The sequence below is a fragment of the Vitis vinifera genome, chromosome 10, assembly GCF_030704535.1.
Source record: "Vitis vinifera cultivar Pinot Noir 40024 chromosome 10, ASM3070453v1".
NCBI classification, from domain to species: Eukaryota; Viridiplantae; Streptophyta; class Magnoliopsida; order Vitales; family Vitaceae; genus Vitis; species Vitis vinifera.
The window spans coordinates 9,749,280-9,767,209 of record NC_081814.1 but is presented as its reverse complement, the minus strand read 5'-3'; the positions used below and the strand labels follow the sequence as shown (position 1 = coordinate 9,767,209).

General features: G+C 33.4%; 1 protein-coding gene across 1 annotated transcript; it reads left to right on the top strand.

The window, feature by feature from the left end:
• The first annotated feature begins 6,071 nt into the window (after window positions 1-6,071).
• On the top strand, window positions 6,072-17,199 carry PHYE (phytochrome E). Its single transcript, XM_002271635.5, has 4 exons — window positions 6,072-8,745; window positions 9,723-10,527; window positions 13,736-14,029; window positions 16,578-17,199. Exons 1-4 carry the CDS (start codon window positions 6,705-6,707, stop codon window positions 16,810-16,812), a joined length of 3,375 nt encoding a protein of 1,124 aa, XP_002271671.1. The 5' UTR covers window positions 6,072-6,704; the 3' UTR covers window positions 16,813-17,199.
• The last annotated feature ends 731 nt before the right edge of the window (window positions 17,200-17,930 follow it).

Here is a 17,930-nt window from a genome sequence, read left to right as displayed (position 1 = left end):
TTAGACTTTATTATCGATTACAGACACATTTTTCATAAAATTCACTTACTTTTTTTACTTTTTCGAGCTTAAATGAAAGAAGAAATAAAAAAAATCGTATTGTAAACAAATTTTATTATGAGAAATGACGTTACATTTATATCAGTCTATCATATATTGTTGCATCTAGTACTGAAATCTATTAAAACATCAACCTAACTGAGATGTATGTAAAGGATCATCCTCTCATTCTTCTCTATATCTCTTTTTATTTTCTTTTGTATTCGTGATTTATATGTCACATTCGTCATTCAATGTGAATATATGATTTATAATGACTTTGTCTATTATCGTTTCAAAAAATAATAATAACTTGAAGTCAATGATTCAACTAGTAATCTTAATTTATTTCATCAATTATCTCAATCATGTTTATTTATTTATATACTTATTTAGAGTCATAATCCATGGTGACATCTACCAATAGATCCTTCTCATGTTTCATCAAGTCTTGGCTTAAATGTTTTTTTTTTGAATGGTTACCACCAAACTCCTAAAAATGCATTTAAATTTTATTCTATGTTTTCTCATGTTTATTTGTTTATCCCAAAGTCCTTTCCCAACTATATACATATATTTTTTTATTATTATATCCTCCAAGCTACCTCATGTTTTGTTTTATAAAACCAATCTTTCAACTTTGCATATCGAGATTATTTATTCACCTTCTTATAAATTAATTATTGAAAAAAAATTGAACTAGGGCAACCCCATAAAACACAAGCAAAATATCATCACAATAATAAAATACAAAGAATCAAAATTGAAATTTGCAAAATCCATATTTGAATAGTGGAGTGAAATTGTCGAAATCAAATATGAACATGGAAATATATCGGGATTTAAGGATGCATATAATTACTATTTTAAAAAGTACATCATGTACCCTACGAAACTATAGTCCGATGCAGCATGGTGGATGGTGGTCTACCACTAAGGTACAACAATTGGCTATTAAGAATTGATGTACTTCAATTTCTATAATAGCGACACGATCCTAACAAAGTGTTTCTCAAATAGAGAGTAAGTAATACACCAATAGCTAATAATGGGATTCCATGCGTAAAAATGAACTATAAAATCATAGATTTTCTAAAAGTCCCCGTTGAAGAGAGAAATGTAGTTCATTATGACAATTAAAGTGTTATGGATTTAAAAAAAAACACACACACAATTTACCATTCTTAACCAAATATATTGTCATGAGATATCATTGGCCTTAATATAGTTGAAGAGAATACAAATCTTCTAAGCAAAATTTGTTAACAAAAATTGTTCCTAAGCAAAAGTTTCCATTGTGTATTGTCACGGTGGGTTTAAAATCCATAGTCACGAGTTAGTCTAGAAGGAGATATTTTTAAGTCATACCCACATGGGTTCCAACCCATGACTCTTTAACATTTTTAAAGTCCACATATTCAACTACTCTTTTAACTCTCTTTAAGCCCACTACAGGCAAGACCTATAAGAACGGGCCAAAAATCATATTAATAGGATCATGATAAGGGGAAAATAAAGGAAAAAGAGATCAAATGGAGACTATTTTCCAAGCACTATTCTAAGGCTTAAGGGTGTTGATCAAAGTGATTCTTTCAACTTTGCTTGTCGAGATTATTTATTCAATAATTGTGAAAGCTTTTGTAGGCTTAATGGTTGCTTTATACTTCCCTCGTGTAAATATGAGCTTTAAATGACATTTATATAAAAGAAAACTTCTGTATTCAATTATCTACTTACCAAAGAATTCTCATCATTTAATCCAAACAACTTATAAATCTTTTAGGTCACGTTTTTTTTTTTATTATTGAATATAAGATAAGATAAGATATAAAAAAGAATAACATATTCTATCGTATATTTGGTTGGTAGTATGATAAGATAAGTTATCCATTCATTTATCTTATTTTATATTTAACCAAATATGAAAAAAAATAAGTAGTTGGATATATTATTCATCCTAATTTCTATATCTCTTTTACTTGTGATATGTTACTAAGTAAGATATAGGATATACATATCCCATGTACAAAAACAATTATTATCATTATTATTTTATATTACTTATTTTGTAAAATAAAAAAATTAATTAAAAAAAAATAGATATGAAATATATTGTAAAATATATAAATTTTTTGTAGTATTGATATATAAAAATTTTATTTATTGAATAATATAATATAAACTTTTTTTATAAATTTAAAATATTTTAATAATGAATACCATTAATAAATAATTATTTACTAAATTTAAAATTATTGGACAATTTCAAAATATCATTAAGCATAGGAGAAATTCCCTATTTTTTAATAGAAAATATTGAAATGTAATATAATTTATATTTTAAACGATTATCAAAAAAATTAATTCATATCTTGTAAAATATATAAATTTTTTGTAGTATTGATATATAAAATTTTTATTTATTGAATAATATAATATAATTTTTTTATAAATTTAAAATATTTTAATAATGAATACCATTAATAAATAATTATTTACTAAATTTAAAATTATTGGAAATTTTCAAAATATCATTAAGCATAGGAGAAATTCCCTATTTTTTAATAGAAAATATTGAAATGTAATATAATTTATATTTTAAACTATTATCAAGAAAATTAAAAAATAAAATTTTATTTTTTAATTCATTTTTCATATTAAATATAAGTATGAAATAAAATGTCTCATTAGATATACCTTATGATATCATATACTTCATTAAATATAATATATGAGGATATCATATTCCAAAATGATATCTTAGGATATACATATTTTATTGAACAGATATGATATTTTAGTATATATATATATATATCTCATCCTACCTACCAAATATAGGATATTGCATGAAATATGATAAAAGATAAAATAACATATATTATATCTTAGGATATAGCATGAAATATGATAAAAGATAAAGTAACATATTTTATCTCCTATATGATTGGTTATGTTGTAAGATAAATGATAAAATATATTATTTTTCTTCTTCTTTTATATAAGATATGTTAATAGACTAAGATATTGGATATACATATTCATGTATCATAAATTTATTTATTTTGTTATATTACTTGTTTTACAAAATAAAAAATTTTGATTAAAATTTAAATTTGTGGTTAAAACAAAAAAGAATTGAAAATTATTTATAAAATATATTGTAAAATAATATATATATATATATATATTTATATATTATTTTTATATATTGAATAATATAATATAAAAAATTATTTATAAATTTTAAATATTTTAATCATAAATGTTGTTAAATGTACGATAAATTTCATATTGTTTTGATAGAAAATATTGGAATGTAATATAATTTCTATTTTAAATAATATCAAATATTAAAAATAATATTTATTTTATTTTATTTTTTATTTGTTTTATAAACTAAATATAGGATAACATAACATAACATATTTCACTACATATACTACCTTAAAATTTCATATATGTTGGATACAATATTCAAATATATATTGAAAATGATATCATGAAATACGCATTCCTTATCTTTCATATCCTCCCTATCTCATCAACCAAACATTGCCTTAGTGTACCTTAATCCAATCCTAAATTTCATTGTATTTTATGAGTTTACCTTGCTTACTAGGATTGTCCTTGAATCTTTACTTCTATCGAAAAATTTGAGAGTGATATTCAAGTTTGGGCATTCACTTGAAGAAAAAGTGCAAAAAGTTTACCGAAATCATAACCCAATTGTATTGAAGTGAAAGTTCGGATTAAAACATAGGTTTAATGGAACTCACAACACGGTTGAAACTTAAGAATAATGGACATACTTTCAAATTGGAAAATTCGGTGCAAAAGATTACATATGAACAATTATAACTTATTCTATTGAATATGAATGTTTCATATATTAATAATATAGATAGATTGAACAACTTGGCTAAACAAACCTTACTTATATTGGACTTACTATTATTCTATCACATGACATTAGGGTGTGATTCATCCTAGGGAGTATGAATGAAAATAGGATGAGAATGTAAATAAATCGTAATATCACATAAAAGAGATGAATCAAAATTCTTCCTAGAGTGAGATTTCATTTTCATAACAGTGGATTTTGAATTCCTATTTCTGTTTTTTTTTTAAATAAAAATCCAAACACATTAACTAATGAAAATGGAATTGATATTCCATTCTCATTTTTTATTTGAATAAAGACTTAAGACATGTATTTGTATATGACACTTATAAATCTAATGGACCCTAAAGTTTAGCCCATATCAGTATGCTTCTTTTGGGCCTCCTGATTCTTAAAGTCTTAGGGACCCTACAAAGCTGCAGACACTCTCTACACTTGGAAAAACTTCAGATTTTGGAGTCTCATGAGGTCCAACCCACAACCAAATCCAAAATCAACTTGAGGCCTGAGGATTCTCTGGGGGCTTGGGCTCAGCTCTTGGGCCTGGTCATGAAGGCTACCCATAGTGACACCCAGAAAATAGGGAATACTTGGCATGTACTGTGGTCCAGCAAAAAAATTCTTTAAAAAAATTTTACCAAAATTTGTCAACTATGAGCAATTTAACACATGTTGCAGCTCAAAATTCAGTTGTTTGGTTCATTAGGGCACTTGCATGGCCAAATAAAATGCAAACAAACCAAGCATTTTCCAGTTTACAATACATAATAAAAAGAGATTGTTAGCTTAGTGTCAGTGTCCAGATAGGCTTAAAATTTGAGGGCTGGGTTGTACACTGATGTTGAGATGACATGAAAACTTGATCCACATATAAGATATGGGGAAAAGCAGAGGGTGTTTTTTGTGGAGCAGAAGAAATCTGGAAAAGCTGAGTGGAGGACCCAATTTGAAGGGTGCTTGTTACATAATTCATGTGAATTGGGGCCCATGTTTGTACCAAACAAGGTTGTCTCATTTATGGGAATGAGATGCCCATTTCATCTGTCTCTAGTTGTTTAGTTGAGATGCCCTTAAATAAATACATCACACATCATTCCAGGGGTGTTTTTGCTTTATAACTATTTTGATTGAAGTCATCATGTTTGACAGAGTTCAAAATTTTGTGAAAATGGGAAGCAGAAAGACCCATTTCTATTTTTTTTTGTATTAAACATTATTTTTTTTAAATTTGCATATTGCTTATTTGGTATGTTAATAATAGTTCTTTCGTTATATCAATTTTTTTTAATTATATTGATGTATTTTAAAGAATATCTGAGTTGTTGTATAAGAATTTAAGTGAGTATTTTATCGAATGGTTATAAATAATATCAAAATTAATTATCAACTTAATCTAATGTTTATTAAAGTCGATTCTCAACATCAAAATTTAAGCGTACAAACTCAACTTGACGTGGGATTTTTAATGAACATCAATCTAATGTGGAATTTGATCATCAATATGATATGGAATTGTTATAAATAATCGAAATTAGTTTGACATAAGAGTTTAAATAATTTTATCGAGTACTCTTATAAATGATATCAAAATCCATCATTGATATGATGTGATCCTCAATTTGATGTGCTGGTTTTCTATTCCCATTCATGTACTCTTATTCCAATCTCATTTCCAACCTAACACATCATATACAGATATGGCTTATCTTAGTTTTTGATTTTTGATTTATTTTTATTTTTATTTTTATAGTTTTAAAGGGCAAAAACTAGTAAAGAATGATGTTCCTAGCCACAAACCAAAAGAAGTGCCTAAAGCCACCCACCCAAAATGGCAAAACCAGGTATAGAGAGTTCAAATCCAACATAGGGGTGAAACAACTGAAGATCTGAGGTGCCCAATTGATAAATGTTTGGTACCAAAATTACAAAAACCATGGAAGCAATCAACTAGCTTTACATGATGGTCAGCCGAAAATAATCCTGGAGGGGGCCCCATTTGTCTCTTCTTGAGGAGTCTTGGCTGACTCCCTCTGCCACACTGCTATGCAAAAAAGTGACAACATTAGCATTCCAATGCCTTAAAGACTGGTGCCCAGAGCCATTCCAATCTTCATTTACAGGCCCTTTTTTTTTCACTTGGTTAATTTTGGCCACAATAAATTATTGGCCCCATCTTTATCTTTCCCTTTGGATATTGTTGTGACTCATCACACCCAAACTCAAGTTTAGGCATGGCTGGAAGTCACAAATTTTTGTGGGATGTACATATAAAAAGATGATAAGAGGGAGGAAGCGTGCTGATTGATCTACAAAACAGTGGCTCGCACCAACATCAAATATGCTTCACAAAATGATTTTAGGAAAAATGACTTTGATTTTATCTGAGATGTAAATGGAAAAAGCCTTTTCAAAAAATAAAAAGAGATAAATCATTTCTCTTTTTTATGGAAAGGAAAGGAAAGGAAAGGAAAGGAAAATGATAATTGAGATGACATTGTGGAGAGTGGGAGTGGGAGTGGGAGTGAGTGAAAGGTGGTAACTGGTAACGGTGAATTGTATTAGTGGATTAGAGAGAAGTAATGAGAGGATTAGAAGGAGATAAGCAGAGGAGCAAGGAAAGAGATATGAGGAAAGGCAGGAACAGAGAGAATCAAGCAACAGAAGAAGTAGAGTGTTGATAAAGATCCATCTACCACCAAAACTGGTATAACCCACCTCGGTTTCTGAGAAAAAAAAAACCCATAAAAGAAGGGACTACCAAATGGGCTTGGGAAGCAGAGGAGGAGAAAGAAGAGCAACACACCGCACACCCACCTTCTCGTCATCAGCTGCAAGCAACATGAACAACCCCAACAGCAGGAACAACACAATAGCTCAGTACAATGCGGATGCTAGGCTTCTGGCTGAGTTTGAGCAGTCTGGTGAGTCCGGTAAGTCCTTTAACTACTCAAGATCAGTTATGAATGCTCCTGAATCTGTGCCTGAAGACCAGATAATTGCTTATCTTTCGAGGGTTCAGAGGGGTGGGCTTGTGCAACCTTTTGGTTGTATGCTTGCTATTGAGGAACCCACTTTTAGGATCATTAGTTATAGTGAGAATTCTATGGATTTTTTGGGTTTGAATACTTTATCTGAGACGACACAGTTGAAGAGTCTGATTGGTGTTGATGTAAGAACCCTATTTACGCCTCCTTCCAGTGCTTCTTTAGCCAAAGCGGCCATGTCTAGGGAGATATCACTGTTAAACCCTATTTGGGTCCATTCTAGGAGTGCCCAGAAGACGTTTTATGCTATACTTCATAGAATCGACGTGGGAATTGTGATTGATTTGGAACCGACACGGTCTGGTGATTCAGCATTGTCACTTGCTGGTGCTGTGCAGTCACAGAAACTTGCTGTACGAGCCATTTCCAGGCTGCAGTCGCTTCCTGGGGGTGATATTGGAGTGTTGTGTGATACTGTTGTGGAAGATGTGCAGAAGCTTACTGGGTATGATAGGGTTATGGTTTATAAGTTCCATGATGATGATCATGGTGAAGTTGTGTCTGAAATCAGAAGATCCGATTTGGAGCCGTATTTGGGATTACATTATCCTGCAACAGATATCCCACAAGCTGCTCGGTTCTTGTTCAAACAGAATCGTGTTCGGATTATTTGTGATTGCAATGCAAAAGCAGTAAGGGTGATTCAAAGTGAGGAGCTAAAGCAACCCCTTTGTTTGGTCAACTCAACCCTTCGATCTCCCCATGGCTGCCACTTGCAGTACATGTTCAACATGGGCTGCATTGCCTCCTTGGCAATGGCGGTTGTTATCAATGGCAATGATGCAACAAAGCTTTGGGGATTGGTGGTATGCCACCATACTTCCCCTAGGTATGTTCCTTTTCCCCTTCGCTACGCTTGCGAATTCCTTATGCAGGCATTTGGGCTGCAGCTCTACATGGAGCTTCAATTGGCATCACAGTTGGCAGAGAAGAAGATCCTCAGGATGCAGACCTTATTATGTGACATGCTCCTTCGGGAAGCCCCATTAGGCATTGTGACACATTCTCCAAGTATAATGGATCTCCTGAAGTGTGATGGGGCTGCACTATACTATGGTGGGAGATGTTGGTTATTAGGTGTAACTCCCACCGAATCACAGGTAAAAGATATTGCTGAATGGCTCCTTACCGAACATGGGGATTCTACAGGACTGAGTACAGATAGTTTGGCTGATGCAGGATATCCTGGTGCTGCATTACTGGGTGATGCGGTTTGTGGCATGGCAACTGCAAGAATAACTTCAAAGGATTTCTTGTTATGGTTCAGGTCACACACTGCTAAGGAAGTTAAATGGGGAGGAGCTAAGCATCATCCAGAAGATAAAGATGATGGTGGTAGAATGCACCCAAGATCATCATTCAAAGCATTTCTTGAGGTGGTAAAAAGTAGAAGTTTGCCTTGGGAGGTTTCTGACATCAATGCTATTCACTCTTTACAGCTCATAATGAGAGATTCATTTCAGGACATTGAGGACAGTAGTGGTAAGGTGATGGTTCATACCCAAAAGTATGATTCTGAGATGCAAGGGTTGAATGAGCTTGGTTCTGTGGCATGTGAAATGGTCAAATTGATTGAGACAGCAACCGCTCCCATTTTTGGGGTCGATTCATCTGGTTGCATCAATGGATGGAATGCAAAAATTGCTGAATTGACAGGATTACAAGCTAAAGAAGCTATGGGTAAGTCCCTGGTTGATGAAATTGTTCATGAGGACTTGCGTGGAGCTGTTGACAATCTTCTATGCAGAGCTTTGCAAGGTAATCCATTTCTTATATAAATGAAGTTTAAGAATTTGAACACCCTCTCTAACTCATATTTCATAATGTTCTCTATTTACTTGTTCATAATTTGTAGTAATCTACAACCCACACTTGCATTTGCCCCTAGGAATGGAAATTGTTGAATTAGAGATTTAACTCAGTTCACCCCAACCCAACTCAACAATGCTGCATAGCAATAGGTCTGGGTCATTTGCATGAATCTTTCCTTGCCATTGTGCTCCATCTAGGGTCAGAATTTTTGTTAGATCATTGGCCATTATGCTTTTCTTACAATCTTGAGTGGCGCTTTTTATTTGGCCTTTCTCTTGTCTCCTTAATGTCTTCAATTTGAGCAAATCCACTTCTCATTACTTGGTCTTTTTGGACATAACCAAACCATATAGCTGACTCCTCTCTCCATGTCTTTGTCTGATGCTACCTAAAACTTTTTTGAAAATATCATTTTCCTTTCTAACCTTTCTTATCTTGTCCTCATCCATCTCAGAATTCTAAGTTCAGCTGTGCTTATCCTACAATCTTCATGTTTCAAAATTTTGACTTAAATGTTATGTTCTGCTCATCTGCCTAAAGCAACTCCCCTTGCTTCCTCTGGGTTTGGGATTGGCCATGTAAAGACAAGAACTTATATGGGAGAGAAGTGGAGCTTTGTCCATATGATATGGTGAAAAATTAAACTCCTTGTATCCTGTCCTTAAATTTGATGGGTATGAGGCCTTTCTGTTTCTTGATCATGATAACTCTAATGGATATGAAAGTAAGAATTAGAAATTCTTCTTATTAACGTAATTCATTGTGTTCTACCATAACCTTTTTAGCAAACTTTTGCCCGCAAAAGGTTGCTTACTTTTGCACATTATTTCCTACAATTCCTTGTTATTTTCCTTTTTAGAAATTTATTTTCTTCTTATTTCTTCCAAATGGTATAGTTCTTAGTTGGTTTTTACTCTGTCCAGGCAAGGAGGACAAGAATGTTGAGTTGAAATTGAAAAATTTTGGGCTAAATCAGCAAGATTCAGCGTTATACATTGTGGTCAATGCCTGCACAAGTAGAGATTACACAAACGATATTGTTGGGGTGTGCTTTGTGGGTCAAGACATCACATCTGAGAAAATTGTCATGGATAAATTCATCCGCTTGCAAGGGGATTACAAGGCCATTGTACAATGTCTTAATCCATTAATCCCACCTATATTTGCTTCTGATGGGAATGCTTGCTGTTCTGAATGGAACACATCCCTGGAAAAGCTAACTGGTTGTATGAGACATGAGGTTATAAGAAAAATGCTTCCAGGAGAAGTTTTTGGAGGTCTATGTCCATTGAAAAGTCAAGATACACTTACTAGATTTACGATTCTATTATACCAAGCAATAAGTGGTCAAGATACAGAGAAGTTCCCATTTGGGTTTTTTGATAAGAGTGGAAAACTTGTGGAGGTTCTCTTAACAGCTAATAAAAGAACTGATGCGAATGGGAATGTGATTGGGTGTTTCTGCTTCTTGCAGATTGATACACCTGACAAGCATCAGGGCTTGGGACACGGACCAGAGTATAGGGAGTGTTTTTCAAAATTTAAGGAGTTAGCTTATATAAGACAAGAGATGAAAAATCCTTTGAATGGAATTCGGTTTACCCACAAACTTTTGGAAACTACAGCTACCTCAGTTTACCAGAAACAATTTCTTGAAACTAGTGAGGCATGTGAAAGGCAGATGATGTCTATCATTGCAGATATAGATATGGGAATAATAGAAGAGGGGTAAGTCTTTTTCTTTGCAAGTCTATTCTCTGCCTAAATTCTCTGTTCTTCTTTTCCAACTTCTGCACTGCATGTTATTGATTATTTTGGTACTGCATATGCACCACTGAGACCTAAGCTAGAGAAATAAAACAAAGTTCTCATTCTCAATTGAAATGAATTTACATGGAGTCTGAATCTCATGTTATAAAATGTAGAGCATTATTTATGTAAATTGATATTCTTTTCCATGTTCAGAAGAAGAATATCATTTTGTGAATGATCATATCTTGATTCCATAAGCATTTTGCTTGCCTAAATTTTCTAGAACTTGCTTTAGCCATAACTTGTTTGTCCAAATCCAACAAACCAAACCCCATTAATCTATATGTATGTACATACATACAAAGATACATACATATATGATATATATATTGTGTCCATTTTAATGATTTTTCTGTGCTTTCCAGTGCATTATTTCTTGTCCCATAAATCAGGTCAAATAAACATATAACTGAATGTATTTTTGTGGAACTGGAAACATTGTAAGAATTTGTTTAATTATTACTTCACCAAGAAAAAGAAGAAAAGAAAAATATATTTTTTGTTGGTGTGGAGTGGTGTTCTTGAACCAATTCCCTACCTTTTTACTCATTATTGTCACCTCTTCTTTCTAAATCAGTTTAGATTCATTAAGCCAGATTCAATGGTCACATTTGAAGAGTTTGATAATTTAGCAATGGAAGTGTTTTTTTTCTATTACTTCTTTTCAGAAATTTACATAAGAGTGTATGGTGACTTATATAAAGAAAAGAATTATATCCTAAAATTAAAGGAAATGGAAATATGGACTGGTGCAGATTCCTGCCATTATATTATGAGCTTGATTTTGTGCATCTTCTTGAGCATTTTCATTCTGCTCTTCTTGATTCTATGCATCACCTTTATTATTTCCATTTTGTGTTCTCCTTGATTATTTTCAATCTATGTATCCCTTTGATTATTTCCCTTAACCCCCTTAAACTGGAGCCAGAATGAGTAAGGACACACAACTTAGTAACACCATGTAGGGTGAAGCCTCTTTCCCTTCGAATTGAAATTCCTGCCTCCTCAACCATTTTGACCATGATTGTCTTGTCCAAATAAAAACTTGTACATTCTCAATGATCGTTTTTTCTTCCCCTTTTTGGGCAGTGAGTGATTGCTCATATCCTTGAAGAGCTATCATGAATTGGCTAAAAGAAGGAAAAAGAGTTTTGGTAAGCATAGCAAATTGAAATTTTTTCATACCTTTATCCTAAGCTATGAGCAAATTGGAAAACTTTATCTTTGTCTGAAATTGACTTTTTTGATTGCTGCAAGATTGTCACATATGTTTTTTAGTCTTTTAAATATTCTTCAAGAGATCATGACTTTTTTTTTTTTTTTTTGAAGTCATCAACATATTTTTTAGATTTCTTTCTTTCTTGACTGTAACATGAAGCAATTGTTCTTTAAGCGAACTTCTTACCTTATCTATCATTTCAACACCAAAGATCATGCTCAAAACGATTTCTTTCATGGCTCCAAGAACCCATGAAGTGAGAAGTTTGTCATTGTTGGATAGAACTTTTGCTTCCCTCATCATCCTTAATTTCTTTAATAGGTTTTTCTCCCCTTAAGAGATAATGGAAAACACCGACACCACAAATTAAAGGGGTAGTTTGGTTTTGCCATAGTAGGAAATTTGTAGTGTTTAGCTTGATTGAGATCAAATTTATAGACAGATGGAACACCTAGATTTTTTAGTTTTCATCTCCTCCTTCTCATCCTCCTCCTCAAATGGGAAGACATGGTTTGCATCATTTTTACTATTCTTCTCCTTCTTCTCAAATGGGAAGGCATGATATGCATCATGTGGGTGACCCATTATTTGGCATGGTCTTCTTCTTCTTCAATGCGAAGACATGGTTTGCATAATTTGAGGGACCCATTATTTGGCTTGGTAGTAACCGAGCATTTTGGAGAAAGCCTAAGTTCAAGCCTCCTCCCTTAATGACCATACCCAACCATGTAGATATTGTCCGTTCTGGGCCCAAAGAGGCCCTTACGGCTTTAAAACGCATTTATAAGGCCATACTTATATGGTGTCAGGAACTTCCTCCCCAACCCAATGTGGGATATCACAAACACCTCTTGTGCAAACACAACGTCCTCATTGTGTCCCATGGGATTGCACACCCCTCATAGGGCTAAACAAACCCCCACACTGGGGTTGGGGATTGTAACGACCCACTCTCAATCGTTTAGATATTGTCTGCTCTCCGCTTTGGGCCCAAAGGAGCCCTCACAGCTTTAAAATGCGTCTATGAGGTTACGAAGAGTCAATACTTATATAGTGTCAAAAACTTCCTCCCCTATCTAATATGGCTCTAATACCATGAAGAGTTTGATAATTTAGCAATGGAAACATTTTTTTTATTACTTCTTTTTGGAAATTTATATAAGAGGTTATGGTGACTTGTATAAAGAAAAAATAATGAATATCCTAAAATTAAGGGAAACAAATATTATTTCCTAAAATTAAGGCAATCAAATATTATTAATGTTCGATTGCTCTTGATTTATGAAAATGTGGACTAGAGAGGATTCCTCCATTATGTGCTTGATTTTGTTCATCTCCTTGAGTATTTCCATTCTGCCATTCTTGATTTTGTGCATCTCTTGATTATTTCTATCTTTCATTCTGTTTTCTCCTTAATTATTTTCATCATTCTTTTTATTTCTTTGATTATTTCCCTTAATAACACTAATATGCCCTTTTTAGAAACCTGGGTAGACTTTTGGCCTAGATAAATGATTTTACTTTGCCTCCATACTTCAAATCATCTCATTATTGTTAGGGATCTCTTTTTTTTTTTTGGTGGATTTCTTGAAAGTTCTTTAGTCATTGTTTATGCACTTATCAGCTCAGATTAGCCCTTTCCTTAACTTTATTTTCTTAGTACAAGTTAAGTTTCTTTTCTGTCATTGGATCTATTTCTATTCGGAAATATTCCATTTATCATTCTGATTCTAGTCATTAGTCACCAGATTATTTCATGCTTGTCTTCCTGCTTCAGATCCCATTTGCTATAGGTATTCAAACTAATGGGACCACAATTTGTTATATGTATTCAATGATTTATTGCACTTATGAACCTTCAGTGAATACATCTAAGCATCTAGGTTTTTTTCTTGGTTCAAGCAGCAGCATGGAGCTAAATGTGGAAGAGTTTCTATTGGGAAATGTTTTGGATGCTGTTGTCAGCCAAGTAATGATGTTGCTGAAGGAAAAGAAGTTACAGCTAGTTTGTGAGATTCCAGAGGAAATCAAAACACTTCCTCTTTCCGGTGATCAAATTAAGCTTCAGCAGGTCTTGTCTGATTTCTTGCATAATATAGTGCACCATGCACCATCTTCAGATGGCTGGATAGAAATCAAGATTTCAACTGGTTTAAAGATGATACAGGATTTTAATGAATTCGTCCATTTACAGTTCAGGTATCATGGCCATGACTAAGTCCATTTTATGCAGATAGTCTTTATCCTATTAGTGATTTACCTCTCTAAATTTATTGGACATATGCAGCTAGTTACTTTAGCACTAATAACATTCTTTCTTTCATGCCATATTAAAAGTATTTACAATTATTTATTGGTAATCAGGGGAACTTAGTATATAGCAGCTTACATGTTTTAACTCAAATTATTGATGTCTCTCATAAATCTAGGACAACTGAAGAAACAAGTTCCTGTTCAAGCTAGTATTTTATAGCTTATGATGTAACTTTTTTTTTTTTTTGATAGGTATAGCTCATGAAGTAAGTAAAATTCTTGTATAGTAGACATTCAAATTTTAAACTCAGTTATGTTCAATTGGCTGTTGACAATTATACAGTGATAGCTCTTAGACAAAGCATACCTGATTTGTGGACTGACTAATATGGTGCCTCGATATTTTATTGTAATTTGCTACTCCAAAAGTCCCACTGACTGAGATTCAAACATAAAGTGCATAGAATTGAGCTATTGCACGTCATTTAATTGATATTTATTGCTCTACTCTTAAAAAGAAAATGATTTTCCATGAATTTGTGGAGTCCCTTCTGCTTTCTTCTCACAAAAGCTCCTGTGCCGGGTAACAAGGATGGACACAGGTGCCATCATTGTTATCAGTTAGATTGAGATAACCTTTTCCTTATGAAGCCTTATAAACCTTCTGATAAAAGTGTTAATAACTGGAAAATAGGATGAACATTTATGGGCTTTGTATCAGATTAAACCCTATAATGGTCTCATGAAGGAAAAACTCACTTTTTATATTAGATTAACACAGTTTACTGAGATATTGCTCCAACACCTCCTCTTTCAGAATATTATCTCTCATATATGTAGCATTGAATTCAGTTGTGATTTATCTCTAAAAAAATTGTTGTAAAAAAACTAAGAATATAACAAGATAGTTTGATTATATGTAAGCTACTAGAAAATTGATAATGCCAGTTATCGACCAAAACTTTATCTTCTCCATAATGAACACTTAAACATGAACATAAAAGTTGAATGGCCTTCAAATTTTAAATATGAAAGTCGAACTTCAATAACTTAAAGTTTTTTAGTTATGTGGATTTTCCCTGCCTTGCCAACTTTTAAGGTGGTTATTTTTTGTTGCTTCACAAATTAGGGGTATCAAATGATGTCTCCTTTCACAAATACTACCATATCAGTGAATATTTAACCCTTTTGTAACATATTCTACAATGGCCAAATGCTTTACCAAATCAGAACATCCTCAAAGATCTGACGCTTCAAAAATGTGATTTCCTCGGTGAAATTGAAATTTAAAACCTTATTGCAACACTACCTGTGATAGTTTGTTGAAACTATATCAAACACATTGCGCCTAGACTTGTTTGACACTTTTATCCTATTAATTCCTGTACTATGGACTGATATGAAATAGTTACAGCTTGGAGTGAGGATCACTTAGAATAATAGATCAAAGTCTTGCAGCCACTTACGACAAAGACCAGCTTTCTGAAGGAATCCCAGTGAACTTCCACTGTTATGGAAAACATCAAGCATAATCTGCTAATGATGCAATACACCAAAGAAAGGTAGAGAAAGCAGTTGGTGAAACACTTACAAAAATAATACAAAATAATCGTTAGTGAAACGTTATCAAACCAAACTAAGAACTACCAAATATTATGTATGGCATAAGGCATTTCTGCATCAAGCCATATAACATAAATGTAGTAGCTTATAAAACAACTTCTTATAATAAGGCTTATAATCTCCACTCAACAATTAATCTCTGAAATTTACACTGTCTAGTTTCCCAATGAAAGAAGTTCCCAGAGCAACAACTTCAAATCCATCTAAAGCTACAGAAAACACTATATAACTAATTTGGGTTTTTTTCATGGCCCCATGTAGATTCATGGTAATTCTGTTGTATTATAGTATGTGAGTGGCATGATAGTCCATTAAACCTGAATGCTCTTTTGTTTAATTTTGTTTATCCTTTCGTATAAAGATTCATCTATATAAATTTTAACTAGATTTGTATTATTGGCTTTGCCATGCGAGCTTCATATGGAAGAGTGAGTAGCTTTTGATTGCTATAGATACCATATATGCTAAAAGCAGGTCTTCTCATGCTCTATGTTTTATTTTTTATTTTGTTATTATTTTTAAATTTTGCATCCCCTGCCTTTGTTCTTATATATCATTCTTATTATAATATTGAGAAAACTTGCTACACTTCTAGGCCTGTAAGAAAGAATTTATCTTCTTGGGTGTATGGTTATTTTTTTTTTTTGGATCAGCAACATAAATGTATTAAATGTGACTAAAAAGTACATGAGAAGGCTTTGAAGAATATCTTCATACACGCCAAGAATCATCTTGTAACATTACCTGAGTCCATGTTAATAATAACATTCCTCTTTCTCCTTTAGATTTTTAATTTGTATTACAACTGCTTTGAAGAAAACACACTCTGGTTAGTATGTTCATGTGGATTTTTTTTCCCTTGTGCATGTAGAATGACCCACATTGGCCAGGGCCTTCCTCCTGACCTAATCCAAGATATGTTTGAAGGAGGAGACCAGTGGAATACCCAGGAAGGCTTAGGGCTGAACCTGTCAAGGAAACTTCTCAGTGCAATGAATGGTCGCGTCCAATATGTCAGAGAGCATGGTAAATGTTACTTCCTTGTTGACATTGATCTGAAGAACAGGAGAGCAAGAGAAAAGGGGAAACAGATACAAGTAAGATGACATGACTCTCTTCTCCAAACCTCTGTGTTATCATGTATCTATAAGGACATAGGTAGATTGTATCTCGTGGAGAAGCATCTGGTACAGCTCGAGACCTCGTCATAATCCCTCGTAAGCCCTAATTTTGGTTATGGTTCCAGCCACTTTTCACTATACCTATGTCGAAACTCGAAAGTTCACCTGTCCTCCCATGCAGGATAGTTTTATCTGTAGTATTTCTCCCTACCGACACTCCATCCTTATCCATCATTGTATATTACCAACTGTAGTGTAAAACTGTATATGTGAATATGTATGTATTTATCTTCCTGAGATAAACATGGAGAAGCCAAACAGTAGTTTCACTTGTTGGAGAGTTCAGTATGAATATTTTCTTCTGTTGTTTAATATGATCTAATCCTATAATTTCTTTTGTGCTTTGCAACTACTGCGACAAGTGAGCATTTTCTCTAGACAAAAGTGTGAACCACATCTGAGGAGCTCTGCACAGAAGAAAGCTTTAGGCAATTTGAAATGCAGGTGGGTGCCCTTCAACTCCCCTTGACCTTCAAATGGAAATTAATTTCTCTGCTCCTGTGACAACACCTCAAGCTTCAAATGATTATAAATTTCCCACAAAGGTCACTTGGAATCTTGGAATCGATTACAGCCCCTGCTTTGCAAAACTGGGGCTGGTTTATGACTACTTATACTACGATTATCTCATTAACATGGCAGGATGTCAGAGTCATCTTATATAAAAAGAAAAAATGGAGACCAAACTTGCTTCATTCCCAGTGTCATTTTCCATTTTATTTGATGCTTTCAACATAAAAAATTACACAAGAAACTGCCTAGCAGTTGGTAGGGGGCACATCATCGAGATGCTGTCAACTGCATTTCCAAGCCCACCTTTGTTTGTAGTTTCAACTCCTTGGACCAGGGGAGATGGAACCATTCCCTCACAAAAGGACATGGCAAACCTATTACAACTTGGTTAGACTTGTGTCCCACATGACATGTCGCATTCTTAAAACTGGACCAGTCCACTAATATCGGCAAAAACACAACACAACACAACCCCACCCAAGCCTAGGATCAGAAGGTTAGGCGAGCTTTTCAGTTCATCATAAAACGAA

Coding starts and splice junctions, on each gene's coding strand:
- PHYE (XM_002271635.5), top strand. CDS start 6,705: ATGGGCTTGGGAAGCAGAGGAGGAGAAAGAAGAGCAACACACCGCACA. Junction 10,528..13,735: donor ATGGGAATAATAGAAGAGGG/GTAAGTCTTTTT, acceptor TGGTTCAAGCAG/CAGCATGGAGCTAAATGTGG. Junction 14,030..16,577: donor TTCGTCCATTTACAGTTCAG/GTATCATGGCCA, acceptor TTGTGCATGTAG/AATGACCCACATTGGCCAGG.